Source organism: Pyxicephalus adspersus, chromosome 10 (genome assembly GCF_032062135.1).
Source record: "Pyxicephalus adspersus chromosome 10, UCB_Pads_2.0, whole genome shotgun sequence".
Taxonomy (NCBI): Eukaryota; Metazoa; Chordata; class Amphibia; order Anura; family Pyxicephalidae; genus Pyxicephalus; species Pyxicephalus adspersus.
Window position 1 is genome coordinate 22,350,859 of NC_092867.1, and position 21,053 is coordinate 22,371,911.

At 35.5% G+C, this 21,053-nt stretch overlaps 1 protein-coding gene across 1 annotated transcript in view; it reads left to right on the plus strand.

Annotated features, from left to right (window-relative positions):
- Window positions 1-10,078, plus strand: part of HHEX (hematopoietically expressed homeobox) — an 11,742-nt gene extending 1,664 nt beyond the window's left edge. Inside the window, exons 2-4 of the mRNA XM_072423855.1 lie at window positions 3,684-3,862; window positions 4,701-4,751; window positions 8,261-10,078. Coding sequence (XP_072279956.1) covers window positions 3,684-3,862; window positions 4,701-4,751; window positions 8,261-8,494 — 464 coding nt within the window. The 3' untranslated portion in view covers window positions 8,495-10,078. The remainder of the gene's footprint in view (window positions 1-3,683; window positions 3,863-4,700; window positions 4,752-8,260) is intronic.
- The last annotated feature ends 10,975 nt before the right edge of the window (window positions 10,079-21,053 follow it).

Below are 21,053 nucleotides of genomic sequence, written 5' to 3' on the forward strand. Positions count from 1 at the left end.
ATAGGGATTGTACACTGCTACAATGTATATAGATGGGGATTAGGTAATGATACAATGTATAGATGAGGGCTAGGCTATATACAATGTATATAAAGGATAATCTGGAAATGATACAATATACAGTCTCTGATCTGTTCCATAGCACATATCTGGCCCTACAATAGACTTGTTGGCTGCTTAGGCTGCTGCAATATACAGTAACCCTTAGAAAGCGGATGTCACTGCAGTCCCTATACTTATAATCCCTATATTATACATGATTTTATATATTCACTAAAATTGTAGAAATTTCTGATTGAAGAAAATTTTACACATCCAATCATGTAAATGATGTGCAGGAAATTAGTGAATCTTGCTTTGTACAGGACTGGATGATCACAACTTCACTTCATTCACTAAGAACTTTGTAGGAGCCTTTAGAGCTCAGCTTTTGTGTATTCGGATCTTCAATGGCCACTAAAAGGATACATTTATTTCTTATTTACTTTATAAGTAGTTTATTAGATCAAATGATATATAGAGAAATAAAATAATATATATTGGGCTAGATTTAATAATACCGGTTATTCTATTTGCGGATTTTATGTTCATTCTACAAAGTCAATGCTAGTAATTCTGTGATCACTCTGAATGCTTATTCTTGTGTTTTATGTTATAATCCCCCGGGTATTTATAGTGATCACAGGTACACTTTATTTACTAACACAGTAAACAGCTCATACAGTAGTAATGATTCTCACTTCCTATGATTCGGTATGTCGGTGACATTCATTCACATCTGACAGGTGCGCTTAAAGCTCCTAGAATGCATACAAAGAATTGAAAAGAGTTTTTTAGTTTCTGCTGTTAGTACTGAAAGTAGGGCAGATGGATTTCCAGGGACAAACTATGAAAGGCAGCAGAGACTGTCCTGGGAGGTAGTTTTATCTCCTATAGTTAGGTGGATTATATATATATATTTGTATAAAGTATATCAGTTTGTCAGTTTATGGCTGTGATAGGACAGCTTTGTAGGGATGTCTCTGGTTCCTGTTACTGCTCCCCAGGGATGAAGCTGAACAAGCAATGCCTTGGCCATGCTCATTAGTCTGGGCCAGTCGGAGAGGTGCAGGCCGACCCCTTTCCGTTCATACAGGAAACCTTGAGCTCTTGATAGGAGTAAATCTGGCCTCAGAAGCTGTTAAGTGTTTTCCTGGCTGCCTCTTCCTCGGAATTCGTGCACACTGTTGATTATTTTATCGACATCCTCAATACAGACAAATTCAGGAAACACTCGGCTTCTGATAGCCAGGATCCGTTTTTGTGATATTGTTCATTTCCTCTGTGTGGGATGAGACAGTACAGTGGCTAAAATAACCAGTTGCTTCCTATTTTTCTAAAGGGCTGTTTTCTTACACAGCTCCAACTGACGCAAGCAAAGCCTTTCACAACACAGCTCAACCGCAATTGTCGGGCCAGAGGTTACAGAATGTGCAATCACCCAAAGCAACCACACCAGGGACACATATATAGCCAGCAAATACTCAGAGAATGGATAGGGATGAGCTAAGAATTTCACACACACACACACACACACACACACATATATATATATATATATATACATTAAGAAACTTCCTTCCTTTACATTTGCAGAACTCTGCCTAATACTATTTTTTTTACACTTGCAGAGTTTTGATAATAATAAACTTTTTACACTTGCAGAGTTCTGCCTAATAATAAACTTTGTATACTTGCAGAATTCTAGCAGCCAATCAGAATCCACGATTATTTTTATTGTTCTGCAGAAATGTGTCTGTTAATATGGGCGCCCGTTGCTTCTTCTAGCAGTCTTTTCTTTACCCCAATTTGACTCCCCAGAGGACAATCACACCTTTAGATTTTCAACTGAACAAGATAGGAAATGGTTAAGCATGTTGTTGTTCTTGGTAATGATACCAGTAATTATCGCATCTGAAATATTCGGTTAATGAAGGTGGGGGGGGTTCAATCACTTCCATCAATATGGCAAAAAACTTTTATTTAAGTCTAATGTAAATACTAATACTAATTTAATGTAAAAATACTAATGTAATACATCTAATGTAAATACCTAAAATGCTCGTTTATCATAACATTTATCTTGGTGTTTATAAGGAAAGTTTTGTGTATATATACTACTATTGAGTGTGGGGAATGGTCACTGGGAAAACGTTCATATTGTTTACTTAATTAGATTATGAAGAGCCATATGCACATTAAAAACCAGATCCTTTCAGGTGAAAGGATACATTTAGGAAAATGATTTGTGATTTGATTATTTTATTGGTGGATTATTGCATAGTAAATACACATTTTATGTGTGTGTTTTATAATTAAATGTTTTCAGGTTATTATTATTATTAAACAGGATTTATATAGCGCCAACATATTACGCAGCGCTGTACATTAAATAGGGATTGCAAATGACAGACTAAAATCATTTCTGTCTATATGGACACAAAGATACCCTTCATCTAAAATAAATATATATATATATATATATATATATATTATATCTAAATGTATTTATTCTTTTACATGTTGACAATGATACACTGTATTCCTTTTTTATAGTAATGTACACATGACAGCAGTTGGTCTGCTGGTAGATGTACTGCTATTTAATACCACTGTTACCACAATGTAATGGTGATATTATATACTTTATATTTAAGCAGACTACAAAAATAGGGGTTCCTGAGAATCCTCCAGGTGTCCAGGCATTTTCCTTCACCAGCCTAGAACAATGGTATTTCTGATATTAATAGTAATCTAGAAAATCAGAAATATGAGAGAGCTCAGATTCCATGCAGGTGTAATCTATGAACTATTGCAGGATTACTATACATGGAACTTTGTGTTTTTACATAAATATTGTATTAAATATTATTAAAAAATAATATATTTATAAATAAATGTAAATATATAATACAATATATGTACAAATGCTTTTAAAAATATCATTTTTTCAGCCCATTGAACATATTTTACAGATCGATGTACACTTCTATTTTTATAGCGCCTTCATAGCTGGAGCGGTATACAAGCCCTGCACTGTGCACACAGCCACAAATGCACATTGATTGCTTATTTGTCAGATATGATTTTCACTATTTCCTTATAAAACAAAATTCTTTCTTAGCTGAAGTAAGCAGTATTTCATTTCCTTCAATGTCTACCTCATTACAACTTTGTAGATTTACCTAAAACGCTCTTTTATTCATATTTATATCCAGACCATATTTTTATTATATATATATATATATATATATATATAGTGGATAAAATATTAGGTTCAATATCATTTATTAATTTAACTGGGGGAACATTATTTTTTTTTATTTAATCATTTATCCTGTACTCTAAACTGCTTATTGGTAAAGACTGCTGGGAATAAATAAAAAATGTTAAATAGCCCTGAAGGCTCCCTGGATGATTGACATGAATAATACATAGCACTATCAGTGATCTTAGTTTTATTTGAAGGCCTGGCTCCTATTTACTCCTGCTACATTTACCTTCTTAACTTATTTTACATTTTTATTTAACAGAATTTTACAGCATGAGCAAGATGATTTCCTGAGAAGGAATTCATCTGAACTTGCTGAACTTCATTTATTTGCAGATAAGGTTCCTAATGTTCTTTTTGTATTATTTTGCAGGTAAACCTCTTCTATGGAGCCCCTTCATCCAGAGACCTCTGCACAAGAGAAAAGGGGGTCAGGTCAGGTTTTCCAATGACCAAACCATAGAGCTGGAAAAAAAGTTTGAGTCACAGAAATACTTGTCACCACCAGAGAGGAAAAGGTTGGCCAAGATGCTGCAACTTAGCGAGAGACAGGTAAAAATGGAGACCAGGGGTGAAGTCACTGTCAGAATCAGTGTTTTCTGAAATCCAGTTCACCTGCCGCAACCCCCACCTCTTACCCTGGGATGTTCATACCATGAATGCTTGCATAAATCTGCTGACTTGGCTATAAATGTATAGCCCAGTTTTTACTATTTCAGAATATAAACCTTTGTCAGGTTTATAGTGATGTCTGTCTTCCTACTAGCTATTTTCACCTATTTCTTTTTGTCGTGTTTTGAGTGATAGGAAATTGAAGCTCTTCCAGTGACAACAGAGAGGAATTCTGCTCAATTCCCTCAAACATTCTGTTGTATCTCTGGGAGAGGAATTGATAACAATAATATAATAAAATAATAATAGATAATGAATGAGGTATATTTAATACCTAACCAATCAGGATGCTCCCTGCCCATGTCCTCTTCTCTTCTTATTAGCACACTGATCTAGTTTATAAAGGTTAGTTTTTAACAGATTTAATAGATCTGTGTCATTGTTGTATAACACAATTTTGTATTGTTGTATAACAATTTTTGTTGTATAACACAATATTTTTACCTTCAATTGTTGATTTACTTAAGGAGGAAAAATCTATCTATTTTGCAAGGTGAATATTCATTAAGCTTAGTGAACAGGGTGAATCTGTGTTCATTTCAATCATCTAATCATGCACCAAGTGAATAGTCTGTTGCATTTTTAAATCCACTGGCATCTCGGTCCCTCACTAGCACACCGGAGGGGGGGACTGGGTCCTGAAGCATGAATACATTCAATTAAAATGCGTATTGCTCCATTTCTGTGCTGATTCCAATCTCTTCTCTCTCCTCTGCAGGTGAAGACCTGGTTCCAGAACCGCAGAGCCAAATGGAGGCGGCTCAAACAGGTAAAGTGAATACATTGGTTTCTATGGTGGTTGCAATTGACTTATCATTTAATGTGATCAGCCTTTCCCAGTTGTATGCCCAAGTCATTTGGGTGGCTGTGTAAACTCTTCAACTTGATTAGAAAAGCAAACAGGGCTGTGAGTGAATAGGAGACCTGTTCAGGTAGAAGTAATGCTAAAAGCTTCTAAACAGGAGCAGATAGATGGCTCAGGCTACTATTCTCCCATAGAGGCTATTAAAACACTTGCTAATTGTTATGTCAGACCATATGCTGCTCATTTTTTAGGCTGCAGCTACAGTAATCCTGTTAATGACTATTCTGTGTTTTCACAAGCTTCATGCAGACCAATAGGTTAAGTTTGTACATTTCTCACATATAGCAAAGTAGGTGTTAAACTTGACACATTCACACTCATATATGTTGTGTATGTCTGTTGAAAGTCTAGACAAGATTGAGTGCTGATCTTCAGGTGATGTAGAACTAGAAGTGCCAGCATGACCTGACAGTGCCGCCATACAATCATTACATAAAATATTCTCGAACATATCATATATTTATTATCCCCAAACAGTAACAGTATCCCCAAACTGACATTAAGTTGCCAAAAAATCCTTCCATTACATGGTTGTTACCCACTCTGGACCATGGTACCTCTTTGCCTATAGGCACCCCTATATAAATACTATTTATTAATAATAATAATAATAATAATATAGCTATATCTTTAGTACTCATATAGAGGTCTATTTATAAAGCGGTGATTCAGACATTCACTGAAACATTCTTTGGTGCAGCATCAATTACTGCCATTGAAACCCATGGAACTAGAAAATTTTGTTTTGTTTTGTTGTTGAGAAATAATATGAGATTCACTTTATATATAGAACACATATATTTCCATTAATCTTAGCAGAGCATGACAAATAGCACTTGCAATTAGGGCAGAGGGCCAGCAAGTCTAAATCTAAAGGGTCCTAAAGATAATGCTTATCAAATCTGCACATTTCAATTTAAAAATCCTATATGTGAGCAATGTGATCCCTAATATTATTGAACACATACTATTTAACAGGTAATAACTCTAATAAAGAGCAGTTAATTTCATAGGATCTGATTTATTAAAGTTCTCCAAGGCTGGAGAGAATACACTTTCATCAGCGAAGCTGGGTAATCCAGAAAACTTGGAATGGATCTGGTCCAGAGTTGAAAACATTTGCTAACAAATAACTAATGACGTTTAGGAAATCCATTCCAGGTTTTCTGCATCACCAAGCCTTACTGATTAAAGTGTATTCTCTCCAGCCTTGGAGAGCTTTAATAAATCGGGGCCATAGAATCAGATATGAATGGTCATATGGAGAGAAGCCTGTCCCATATGTACCCATACGGACTGGAGCTGGACAGCCCTGGGCTTTAATATTTTTCAAATCATGAACTTAAACTAAAAGTTCAATTTTTGAAGCTCTGTTCCTCTTTACAATTAAAACTATTTCCCTATTCACTCCTATATGATGCATATCCTCATAAGGTGCAGTGTTGAAATATTTCTGCAGAAACAATACCAGGATTAGAAACATTCATGAGTTTATTTACTAAGTATATACTTATTTGATTTTATAAGACAAATTCAGGAGTGACTATTGTTCTTAGTTGTGTGACATGAGGATGTAGTCATTATGGTTATGTGGTTATATAGTTGTCTAAAGTTACTACATGAGGTTACAAAAGTTACTTTACACTCGAAAAGGAGACTTTTTGAGGTTTTTGAGAGCCTGGTCAAACTGTGAAGCTGGAATGAAAGCACCATGTACATGTTTCCATCTGCAGACTGGCATAAACCAAACTGAATTTCCTGTAGCTATCTGACACTTTCAGATTCAGTATACCTTTGAGACCTTAAAGTCAATGTCAGGCCAAAAAATGTTTTTTTATGGAGTGGAGAAGGTTTTGAACTTTGTTGTTTTTTTCAGATATTCCAGGCTCCAAGAGTTTTCTTTGCACATTTCCAGCTGCTGACAATGGATTTAGTATGCAGGAAGTGAAAGAAAATCTGCAATAGGGACCAAGACAGAAATAGGATCTAGCCCTTCCAGACTCTAATATAGGGCAATTTCACACATTGAACCCCTTGTCTCTCATACCTGCACCCTCAAATTCCCCCCACAAATACCCTTTTCCTACAAGACTTCTACTAGGTCAAATAATGTCACCAGCATTTCTTTTCCTGGCAGTGGTGGGCATCCTTCCAGCCCTGGGTGGCGCTCAAATCATAGCATGCGTGCCATTTAGTCATGGGTACTGTGAGCCCACCCTGCATGATGATGAACCCTCTAGAGGGGGCATACAAATGACTGGCTGAGTTGGATGGAAATGTGTAGAAGGAGAGAGTGTCCCACACATGAAGAAGACTACTGGCATAGATCAGAGAGGAGGTAGGGGACAGCACTAGAGTGTTGAGAGCTATTGCCCACTTGTAAAGATGCCACATGTTCTCCTGTTATAGATTTTACATTTACATGATACCTAGCTTGTTTTAGTGGCATATTATATGCTACAGGTGGTCATAATATAAAATGCCAAACATACCACAGGGACCGTGACAGCCTGAACCTTCTAGATGCCTGAAATTGAATGAGCAGGATAATAAAATGCTTCGTTACAGTAGATTACTGATTTACTAAAGGAGTAGAACATGTTCAGTTAGCTATGTAAATTTTGACTTGGTGAATGAGGTGGAGGTAAGTGAAAAGCCACTTTGCAAAGATTACCCAATTTTGTGTAAGGGGGAAAAAAAAACTTGATTTCTGCTTGTTCATGGTTGGATGAATAAAGTCAGCAGAGCTTCACTTCATTCACTAAGCTACATACATCATCACAGCGGTTGTCTATTGATTACAGGAGTTCAGTGCTTGAGTGAGAAATATACGAATAGTCATTGCAATACTGAACTGCCTTCCCCTATTTTTTCATGACAAAAATATGGGAACTGCCATGACCCGTTTTTTTATGTATGTTCCAGGGCTGTTCTCCAGATAGTGAATGTTGATATGGCTTTTGGAGAGCTTGTGATATTTATGTTGAGCTGGCAGAGGGCTGGGTTAATTCTAAGAATCAGATAGACAGCAATGCATAAAACAATCAAACCAGATGCCTGAGATTTTTTAAAGCTCTGAAAATATTTGTCCCCTGTGCAATCCTGGTAGCTCCAGGGGAGGACCATATGACTTCTGAGAAAGGTTCCACCCCTGTGCTGGCAGTTTAATGCAGCATATAGGGCCTAGACAAAGGAGTGCATATAAGCATAATCTATTCCAATAAGGTTTTTAAATAACAGTGCAATCGACCATGACAGTTGTAAATAAGTTACACCCTTATGATAATGAATTGGGCCTAGCATAACAACAATGTACTGCTTCTTTTGAAACTTACTATCATAACACAGTATGTAGAGTTTCAGGCCGCGGAGGCTGCAGTTCATTAAAATGCTAACTGAAATTTCTATTTTAGGAGAACCCCCAGGGAAATAAAAAACAAGAAACCGAAAGTCTAGAAAATGACTGCGAGGAGGGTCAAGAGAACTGTTTGAGTATCGAGCAGAAAAATAAGGACTCTTCTATAGATGGTTCCCAATGTTCTCCTTCACCTACTTCGCAAGAAAACCTGGAGTCGGATATATCAGATGATTCCGATGAAGAAGTTGACATCGAAGGGGACAAAGGCTATTACAAATGTACCCACTGATACTTATCCCACCAAGGACCTTTAAACTCAGCTTGCACTTTAACAGGAGCTGGATTCTTCTCCCCGTCATTATGGGGTAAGGACAAGGGTAGAGTTTGGTGTACAGTGCCTTAGCTACAATGTAAATAGAGGTTTGTCATGTAATGGTCAAAAGTCGTGCTGTACATTCATGGCATTAGTAATAATACATGTCTTGCGGTATAAGTGCCTATACATATTGATAAAAGACTTAAAATAAATACATAAATAGACTTGAAGCCTTTCCACTGGATTTCATAAACTGTTCAAAAGTTATAATTTAATTGTTTTTAACATATACTATATTGCACCATGCAATAGTGAAGCATGTTATAATACGTTAGCACATCAGCTCTTATATGTAAACCGATACTTGACGTGTTTGATAAACAAATGTTGTATTGAATTATGACTCAATTTATACCGAATATTGCTTTTCACAAATCCTATTTTTCTAATGTTGAACTTTTGAAATAGAGAAAAACAATCTCTAGATCTGACTTCTCTGCAGCTGGAAAAAAGACTATTTTCCAAAGCAGAACAACTAACCACAATTTTTAAAGTTAACATGCAACAACAAGTTTAGATATTTCATGTCAGATATAACTGCTTTCAGCTTAAGCTTGTGTTAGGCTATGTTCTTCCAAAAATATATATGTATTGTTGCAGACTGCATTTATGTGCCTTTTGTGTTGCATTACAGTTATATAGTCAGGGTAATAAAAACACAATTCAATTTACCTATTTTGCATTTTTAGATACTTTATTGACTGAATTTGATGTCAATATGCAAGTCAAGTGCCAAAAATACAATATGCTGGAGTTTTTTTATTTCCAATGCACTACAATGCAAAACATTGGTGGGACGCTGGCGACAGTGCCTATCAAACACCTTAAAATGTCCAATCATACACAAAGGAGCTAAAGTAACTACATTTCCTTTTGTATGATTTAGGTAGTGTAAGGGGTTGGTGGTCTTTGGATGGAAGAGAAATATTCCTTTGACCTAGGTGCATGCTCAAGGAAAGGTTAACTTTTGAGATCTGATGTAAAATTGACATCCTGTAGTAAAATCGTACAAAAACTGGAAATTAATGTCTACTATTGTAAAAAACATACATGCTGTTTCTTAAATATCAGTGCCTAATCACAGCATCCTACAGTGCCCAATCAGAGATCATACCAAAACAAGGTGAATTCTGATTGGCTACTATAAGTTACTGCCTTAACAATTAGCATTCTTTATGGAATCTGACCAGTGGTGTGTTATTTTCTATGCACTGGTATATGTACATATATATGTGTGTGTATATATCTGTTTATTCTTGTCCAAATTGCCAAAAAAAACACAGTTTTGAATGTAAGTTGACCGAAATACCAAATATATTTTCCCTGAAAGTTTACTGTTTTTATATTGTATATATGTAATTTATATGTTTTGTACATGATCTGTGATTGTATACCTCAGGTTGTTTATATGACTTGTACATATACTTTTCCTAATGAAAAAATATTTAATTTTTTTGTGGTTAAAACCTGTGGAATAAAAATGAAATTTGGAAATAATATCAGGTTGTTTGTTCTGCATGATTGATTTTTAAAATTTTTAAAAGTTAACAAAGTCCACGATGATCACAGAGGGTTGAAACACAAAAGGTTTTTCGACACAGGGAAAAAGTTAATGAGAAAAATCAACACATGTGAGTCAGAGCAGCTTCTATTGATTAATAAGGATCGGGATTTATTGTTATCATCCAAAAACTTTCAGTCATTGACCTCTCCGTAGTTAATAAAGGTTATCTTATTTCTGTGAAATGACTTGTTTCTGGGAACCCAGACCAGAAAACATGAAAAACAGTTTTCTATTAAAGTGTTTTCAAAAAAATTGCAACAATGGGAGTACACTTAAACTGTGTGATATTATTTGAACTACATTTTCCCTGATGTAGTGTTACTTTATACTAAAACATTTACCAAAAAACAACAATATTGCAATACTATATTTTCACATTTTTGAATATTGGATAAAAGCAAATGCCTCTACTCAAATTAGTTTTGTTTCACATGTATGTTTTTAAAAGGTCAAATCCGAAAATAATGTTTCAGCTGAACAATGTTATGGAATTTTATTATATCCTGACTTTTTTTTTTATTTTTTGTTTTGTTAAACACTAGAATATTTTTATGTTTTAAAACAGAAAGAATTGCATTTTTTGTTATTATAATATAAAATACCTTTTATATTCTATTTTAAAAAATTCACTGCACATAAAATAAAGAAATACGAATTGTTTAAGGATTGTTTTAGAATTACAATTAATATACAATAGTTTTCTTTGTTAAAGAGGATGCCTAAAGCAATGCCACAAATTTTAAAGCAGGCTTAAAATTTGGGCTGATTTACTAAAGAATTTAAAAATAATTACTAGAAAATTTAAAAGTTTGATTTTAAAAGTTTATGTACATGTAGATCAGGAGAAGCTGCAGTCTTTAAATTTGTGCAAGGTTTTTGTTTGTTTTTCTTTTAAACTTTCCCTTGCATTCAGGTGAACAGTTTGTTGCTTTTATAAAATAAAACCCACTACATAAACACAGAAATCTGGGTCATCAGTATGAGTTTTGCATATCCAAAGTATGGAGGGACATGTTCTTTACAACCATTTATAGGTTAAAAATATTAATCTTTTTTTTAATAATTGTTAAATATATATATATATATATAATACAAATCTATATATTTATTTATATATAATTATATTATATATTATACTGTATATATTATTATATATAATATATATAAATATTCATAGTTGTCTTGAAAATAGAGTAAATTACTTGATATTAAAAATTATACATAAGGTGATACTTATTATTCTTACTGCAGTGGACCAATATATTTTTATTTCCATCATTTCCTTCCTATTATTGCCATTTTCTTATTATTATCAGGCACAGATTGTCATTTCTTATTATTTAAACATAAAACACAACAACTATAAAATAATAATTCCATTACCCTTTCCATCTCCCTTTGTTTGCAATATACATTGCTGTTGGTTATACTGGACACAGGTAATTGTAATTATACTAATAAAATATGTGCAATCATGGTGTTTCATGAGTGAATTAAAAATGAATGAAAATGATCTTTACAAAGCATTTTTCTCAGATATACAAAAATACAAAACCAAAAGATTAAAGGTCATGCATCTTATTTCCTGATATAGTGTGTGGCTTACAATGCACATTCCTGCTGTTATTTATGGTTTAAGTATCTTGAAAACAGTTTTACTGCCATTGAACAACATTTTTTATATTTTTAACAGAACAATAAAAAAATCAGCTTGTCACTTGTCATGTTAAAGCAACCTGTCCATTTGAATGGGCTGTATTGTATAAATGGACCTGCGCATTGGGGGTGCTTAGTATTAGGGCAGGAGGTGCCATTTAGAATGAATAGCACCCTAAAGCAATTCAAAGCTGGATGTGCAACATTGTGTTTTCTCCCATGTTACTGCAATACATAGGTCTAATTGAGACTTGTGTGTCATCTATAATTTGCAATGCCCACGCTCGAGTAATAGTTTGTGTCCAAGGTGTATTTTAAAGATAGCATGCCTAGGGGAAATGTCAAACCTGCCATTGCTGTCCATGTCTTTTGCAAAGCCCTATACAAAAAGAACAAAAGTTGCAAACTGCATGATTATACTACAGATTTTAATTAAATTTAATTTGATCTATTGCTTGATTGCATGGCTACAATTTCACATAGAATTGCTTCTACTGCCTCTTATGTGTTTCATAGAAGCCAACTGACAATTTGGGCTTTAGTCACATAACTGCAGCACTAAAAGTCACCAGTGTGTCCCAGGCTGTAAAAACAGATCAAAAGGAGGTCAACTGCAGGTCAAATTCACCTGCCAATGAATTTTATAAATGACCTTAGAAGTTTCTCAAGCTGTTGTCAAACTGATGCCATCAACCCAAGCACAAAGCCCGGGACAAAGGTCCATATGGTGCCCAAAACTCCATCCGCAGAAAGACCGTCATTATAAACAATATCAATTCAGTATTGTTTCAAATGACGTACAAGCATTTCTGAGGCCCATTGTCAACTTTTCCTCCTATTTTTAATTGCAAAGCAGTTCAATTTTAAGAATAATGTTTGAAAACCTAAGTTTGCTGTTCCCTCTGTCAACAGATGTTGTGGTGACATAAATGTTGGGAAATCTGCCATTACAGAGCAATAAAGTGTAACGGAACTGAACAAACGCAACTAGTTAATATATTCCCTCCAGCTGAAAAATAGTCATCACTTATGTATATTTCCCTTCAAATATTTGTTATAGCCATATTGGTTCAGTAAAAAATGTGGATGTGCAATGTCACAATGCATTCAGGAACATTTTGCATTTTACTACTAAGGTAAGGAGAGCGTTTGCAGAGTCATGTGACTAACGCTGGTGAGTCATAATGCCATGAGCCATGATTAATTTTTCCAGGTAAGCACTTTGGTTAATACATTTTATTTTATATACTTGTCAGTTATAGGTTAGATATGGTGCCACTTTTTTTTAACCATTTTTAGTTACAGGACACTAAGCAATTTTTTCTGCTTTCAAGCAGTTTATAGCAACACAACTATAGCACAGGCAGTTAAGTGTATGATTCTGGCATAGCTGGCTGCCAGGAATAAATGATTAATGATTTCTATCACTCTGGCCTTGCCAATCAGGATGGTCAAAGATCTCCAACCCAAGAACAGGTGAAGATACCAGTGACAGAACAAGGTAAGTTTATATTTGATATCAAGATATCAAGAACCTACCTGCTGGCAATTTTTAATTTTAAAGTTTAGTTCCACTTTAATTTTAAGAGTGACGTTTGCTTTGCCCCCCCATTGCCTCCTGAGATACCTATGGCCATATTTCCCATTTCCTACGGAATCCAATGATATCTTAGGATGCTCAGGTCGCTGACAGCTGGTTTTTAGACATAAACTTGGAAAACTCAATCATGCAAATTGAAAAAAGAATTATGACTTGTACATGATTGGATGATGGTATTAAACACCATAAGCTTCACCTTATTCAATAACCCAGGTGAGCATTCCATCTTAACTGGATTACCCTACTCATAACAGTTTGCAAGTAAAATCAGAACACCCGATCTGCATCAGAATCAGAGAGTGCTAAAGCCGTAGGATCAATGTGATACCCAAGCATTAATTGAAGCCTATGTAGTATTCTCATGAAGGGTTCTAGAATATCACTTGTTTTGGGTTAACATCATTAACAGCTCAGTTGGGGGTGGTGTCTTTTTTATTTCTGGAAGCCAGATGTATTTTTTATTTGTTTGCTGGCAGAATATTTCATGTCAAATCAGCATGTATAACCTTTTTCAGAACAACTCCGGTTTTGTTTTTTCACTTTTATCAGGGGATTCAACTTGAAAACGGTTATCATTTAGCAGAAAGGCAAACACAGAGGCACATTTTTGTTAATCATTTGGAGAAGTTCACCAATTTCGACATGACATTGGGTGATCAATCTCCCGTTTTATGTACCTGTATTTTTAGTCATTGAGTACATTGGCCTTTGAAATGAAAAGCTCAAACAAAATAACATATTGATTTTCCACTTTTTGCGCTGTACTTTGACTTTTAAAACAACACTTACATCTGCAAGTTAAACAATTTTGCAATAGATACCAATAGTGATAGACAAGTATTACATTGTTCTATGAGGAAAAAAAGAAAATATTACACTGTACCCACAAATTAATGTTAACATGATTTAATAGCTGTTACATTGGTAGTAAGGTATCATGTCAGTAAAGTAAGAAAAGCCCCAGGAAAACGTGTCAGTTATGAAGCTGTTCATACAATGACCAATCCAAACAGTTTTTGATGAATCATTTAGAATCCTTTTTAAACTGTGTTCTGGCCAGCCAAATATACAAAGCTGTATGTGTGATCTCAAAAACTAGGCCAATTACCCATTTATAAATGTGGTCAAATCACAGATCTGGTGATTTAAGGTGTACCTAAAGCAGCCTTTCTCAACATTTTTAACTTGGGGGAACCCTGTAATAATTCCTATATCCAAAGCTCACTATACATTGGTGTGGTGTCAGTGAGAAGAATGCTTGTTATATTGCTGGCCATTGATAATAGTACCAACATTGCAAACACCAAAACGATGATTGGTGTTCATTAACCTGAGAGACTCAAATTGCTCATTGCTCAAGGAACACCTAGTAACCTCTGGAGGACCCCTAGAGTTCCACAGAACCTTGGTTGAGATACAGTGATCTAAACCCAAGAGCAAACATGTAATAAATTGCAAATTACTAGCTAAGCAGATCTAAATTTTTCTTGATGTGAGCAGGCTTTTGCTATATTTGCCAATTCTGGACCAAACTTATGTTTTGTAGGCGCCCTGCAGTGATGACAGGCACAGGAACCCGTCACTCTTGTATCTTCTGAAACTGCCATCTTCACTGCCAACTCCACAGTAGGCTTTGGGGTCTCCTTTGACCATTGGACAGCCATGGGTGATGAAATCCCCGTGTGTGCATGGGAGTTGGACTGCTCCCGGCATCCGGCTCTATATACGGCAGTGATTTCCGTAACAATGGTGGTGCTGAAGGTGTTTCTGTAGTCCACAGAGGGTAACTAGAACAGGCTGATATTACAGCTTCAGATTTCAGTCTTGTCCTGGAAATTTTACAGGAGCTTATAAACTTGCTGGATTTCTGGCAAGTTTTAACAAGTATTTTTTTTTATCATTGATGCATGAAGGGAACAATCATTTGAAAATATTCAAGTATTTTCTCATGTACATATCCCTGTGCAATCCTTTAGTTTTAAGGAGGATCAGGTAACTGCATGTACAGGAAGCTACGATTCTTATGCAACTTTCTCATCCTGCCCAATGAAGTCATCAAGCAGATAAGGATCAGCTGCAGGGGGGCGTTTTCACTTCATCAGGGATGAATAACGTGATTTGCATTCTGGTGAATTTGTTCTTACATTTTTTTTAGTGATTTATTGATAGATTTGCACATGCTGGTTTGTGTAAACAGAATCAAGTAAATTATATATTCTGGAAGGTAGATTGAGAATGTGTAATTTGCAAAGAAAGACCAGTTGTGTAAAGTTTGTCAGCTGCACCCATCTTATCTGCACTCTTCTGGCATGACAATACTGCAGGCATCCCTGTGGGGGTCATACACCCCATTTCCTTCCCACACCATTAGTTCAGAGAACCCATGGCAAGAGTAGGATAGGGCAAGCATACTGTATCCTTTATATAAAATAGGGGGAAGATCTGAAAGCACTCACCCCATAACATATACAGTAGTGATCTAAAATCTGTGAGTAGTGTTTTTTGGTTTTCTGCTTTTTCCATCCATTGGGGTAACACAGAAAGTGTGGCTCCCTTTGTGGCAGCAATTTGGTCCTCTCGTGCAGGTATATTATCAGGGGATTACATTTGGATGTGGCCAAGCCTGAAAGTTAGGGCAATCTAAATCTGTTTGGTTAGGTTGCCATTCTAACAGCTTATGGGAACCTTAAAGTCAAACTTAAACCCATATCTTATGTTTTGGACATTTTGGGAAAAGATTGAACCTTTTTTTGCGCTGTCCCAATCATCCTCTGATGACTACACTATAGGTGAGAATACATTTGCCCAATATTGGCCAGAGAAAAGGCAAAACTTTTATGAGCCACCAACTCAGTGTAAGAACCTCCTTACCCTATTGGTACTTTTGTTATGTAAACCACATTTAAAAAGACTATTCTTATCATCTACATGTAGCCAAGCTTCCATGAATTGGGTGTTCAGGCAGAAAGATAACAGTATTGTGGGAATAGGTTTCTGAACAGATGATAATAAATGTAATTGGATAACAAATAGTGATTTCTTGCAAGCGGCTGACCAGGATAGCCGTGTTCCCTAGTTGCTCCTGGAATGTGCATTACTACATACTTTCCATTATTTACTGGTCACACCCGTACAATTGACTAAATCATTTTTAAAACAGGCTTGTAAGTGCTGCAGTGGAAACGCAGAAGTGGTTTCTCGGACAACTGCCTTCTGCTAATGACCTAATAGCTGGGGCCTGCTAACTCAAGCAGAAAGTTGTTGATTGCTTAATTGAATGTAAATTTTGTAGCTCAGTTGGTCAATTACCTGATCTTCCTACGTCCTTTCAAATCAATAAACCACCATTCTGACAACAGCCCCATCCTATCAATGGAATATTGTTTCAGGTATTAAGGAAAATAGATTTACTGATGGGACAAATAGACACTGCAAATATTTGGTCCAATGTTCCTAAGTTCCATTATGGTTTTGTATGGTTCCATTATTACATGAAAGGAGATAATAAGAAAGGAGAAATAATGGAAAATTACAGGAAAAAGCTCAAAATATATTTAAGTGTATTTACCAATGAAAAATAAATATAGATACAACATTATAAACATGGGATTTTAGTCGTCATTATTTTATAAAGAACGTAACAAAACATTTTAAACAAAATGGTTACAAAGCATAGGTCAGGTGTAGTTTTTACTTCCATTTTTATAAAGAACGTAACAAAACATTGTTTATAAAATGGTTAAAAAGCAAAGGTCAGGTGTAGTTTTTACTTCCATTTTTATAAAGAACGTAACAAAACATTGTATAAAAATGGTTACAAAGCATAGGCCAGGTGTGGTTTTTACTTCCATTTTTGTCATAAATGTACTGTCTTTGTTGTCTTCGCATCATTGTCATCACATCCATTAGCATACATCTAAATATTAGTTTCTCTGTCTGTACTCACTTCCCTTCCAAAGCATTTTATATTTTACTTGGTCTATATTGAGAAATCCTTTATTTCCCATGCAGGGGCTTTTTTTTTTCCTGCATATACTTTACTCATAGCATAAGTGTATAGAAGATGTTGGGCTAAAGCTACATACATACTGTATGTCAGATGATGGTTGCTAACCATTGGTCTTGGCAAAAAACTGCCAGTCTCCCAGTGTTATTTATTGATCTACTGTGGTGGACTGAAGAACGACCATTCACTGTGCACTCCTATGGAGAGCAAAGCATGGTGGCACTCACTTGTCTTCCTCCCTCTCCTCTCCATAAAACAGAATGACACTGTGTGTACAACACTCATTTGTTCAGATGTCACTAGAAACAATTCACCAAGGACTATCACTTGCAGCATAATTATTACTTTTCCTTTTTGCCTATTTTTATGATTTTTGCCCTTCAGCTCAATAAGGTCTTGATTGTAGATCAGCTGCATTAATTTAGCATGGTTTTTTTTCATTTGCAGCATTTTGAGTAATTTCTCAAGAATTATCACACAGATTATCACTTCTGAAATCTGGCTTCAGCTTCACACCAGTCTGTTAAAGTGCATGGTGTTAAAGAGAAACTAAGCTCTTTATCAGCGTTTCTTTCTATATCAAGGAACCCGTGAAATAATACTTAGGTCACAGTGTACCCCTGTTGAAACCAATCTTTTGTTGGGTCCATGGAAAAAAGGGCATTTTTTATCATTAATTAATGCACCCTCTTACAATAAAGAAGCTGTTTCTATCAAAGCTGTGTTGATACCTGAAAGATTCAGGCAATCATAATATGGGAGGTCAATCAGCCACAGTTTGAGGAACCCCTAGCAACTCTTGGAGGAGCTCTGGAGCTCTGCAGAACTCTGGTTGAGAATGGCTGTTCTAGATGAAGGACAAAGGATCAATTACCATTATTGCCTGCATGTTCCTACAGTTAATCTGATTCTATTTCTGTCAATTACTAGTCTATTACTGACTTCACCAGGGGGAAGCCATCATGGTTGAGGTAAGGTTTTGCTTCCTTATGTCTGAGACACCATCAAGGAGCACAAGTTAGCAGCACAGAAGTGAAATCCCTAATTCTCGCTCTCCGAATCTGCTAAAACTAGAAGTCAGAAGAACACTGCAGATTTACCAGTACAAGGTTCTAGTTGCAGGAGAGCTTAGGCACAATCACATACCAGAAAGGGCTTTGCTGGTTTTCAGACAAATGGTTCATTTTTCACTACAATCAACATTTCAAAATGATTCTCTAAAACACAGCAATCCTTCACATTTTGAATTCAATTAATTCTGTTATGACTTAGGGCAGTCCATTTTTTATCAAAGAAAAGTCAGCACACCAGATTGGACAAAAAAGCACAAATGCACCCTATATTCTGATGTAATACACCACCATGCACAATGGTGTCATACTGTGTTTGCAGTGTGCTGCAACTCAAGTGTATTGGGTTGCCATTTCAAGAACAGAACTGTATTACACCAACATACACTACATTTTTACTACAATGAAATCATGTGAAGGGACCCCAAGGTAAACCTGGCTTAAGAGACCTAAATGAGGCTTTATATGCAGATCAAAGTATGGGAATGTAACATTTTGAAAAGGAAAATAACACTTAATGCAGATCTGATACTGTAGCAAATTGGCCCCATGATTTGGGAGGTTATGGGGTACTAGATTTCTCTATAAGCTGATCTGTCACAAACAAAATTGATAAAGAATGCAACAGCAAGATACCAAAGCAACACAACTCATAAATGAAAGGTATACGTAGTTATATATGTAAAGAATGTATGTTTATGTATAGCCTATTCAATTCAATGCTACATACAATTCATATATAGCTATGGGAAGATGTGGGCACAGTTAATGGAAATGATTATGGGGATGACGATGAGTTTTAACATATTTAAACAGGCAAACATTAGCTCCAACAATCCATGCCTATAGATCTTGATGTTTATCTGGTCCGAAAGGATGGTATTGCCCCCTCCTAGAAGAAACTATTTCCTATAGGTATTTTGAATAATCTCACACCCGTGTGTTGCCCTGATTTGGTGTAATTTCTGATCACAGCTAAATTCCATGCTTTACAATATGTTTGTGAGCTTCCTAACGTTTAGAAAAATCCCCAACAAATTTTTAAATGGATGCAAAGCCTCTATTTGTTCTTTTTAAGCCAGTTGGTGGGATCGAATTGTTAGTAAACAGATTATTTTTTTGTTGAAGGATTTCAGTTTTAACTTTTAAACAAATGTCTCACATCCTCATTATGAAACCTTTAATTTACTGCAGAATTATTAGTTCACTCAATGACTGCAAGCTGTCCAGACCCTGAAGCAACAGCACAACCCAAACCATAACTTTTACATAACCATGCTTTAAAGTTATTATTGGGTACTTTTCCAAAAATGCGTAAAATATGTCTGCTTTCAATGGGGACAAAGAAATATCATTGATTCATTCATTCACATTTAATGTTCTAGAAGTCTCAATCTTTGCTTATATGTTCTAGAGCAAACTGTAGTCTTGCTTTATTAAGTTTTTGATTCCATTGGCTCTTTGCTGGTACATCTCATATACAGTTTTAACTGGTGCAATCTGTTTTAAATTAAAGGCATGTGCTTTGACACAAGTTTTGTCATAAATATCTAAGATCTGATTTTGAGATTCTTGAAGACTTAGCATCAAACAGTAAAGTCTTGGCCAGAATTGGCTGGACTGGCCAGTCACATTAGTAGTCATTTAAAATCAACCTGTAGATTATCTTTCATTACAGTGGAATGATTGAGTTAAAAAATATCGGTGATCTTTTTTTTTTAATCCCATGTCAGGCTCTTCAGGCACTTCTGATTCTGGTATGATGACACCACACAAATCAATAAAAAGAGAACACCAAAACATAGATATTTGACGTGTAAATATGTTTCACCACCACACACCCTGAGAGGGTTCCTATTATTGGCACCTATTTCATTTTTCATTAATTTAAAGTAATAGTGAGGGGTGTACTTTTTTCAGCATGACAAATCTGCATTTGGTCACCCCTATCTGTAGGCACTAGTTGAATGGAGATCTATTTGCTCCGTCAAATATGCTAAACAAAACTCAATGAATTCCAGGAGGTATACATGCTTTTTTATTCTATCAAACAAAAGTTGGCCAAAATTTTGTAAAACCCTCCTGACCTTAAATGCATCATATAGCCAGTGAGTGATATTACTTGAATATTATGACAGGTGTCCATTGACATCAGTAGTACAAGCAATAAAAAACATTTCACAACAACACCCATGATATGAAACCCTTAAGAAACCACATTTAGCACAAGTAGAGGACTGACTAATCACCTTTTCCTGACTGTAATCAGATTGTGTACCTAAAATTTCATGGATCCTATCATTTCCCTGGGAGGGTAATTACCTGTTAACAGCTACAGCTGTAAAAAAATAAAATAAATTAACAGCCACTGAAAATGGATTAGATGGAAAGTGCACACAGCTCTTTGTGTTGTCTGTTTCTGTTTGCTGATACATTTGCAATGTCAAACAGCGATTTCTAAACTAAGCATCAATTATGGGTGCCCGCTGAGCCATGAAATCAAGAGGATATTTAGAGCCTTTTAACAAATGGAAACTTCATGACTGCCCGTTTCATAGCGTTCTAATGCATGGCTA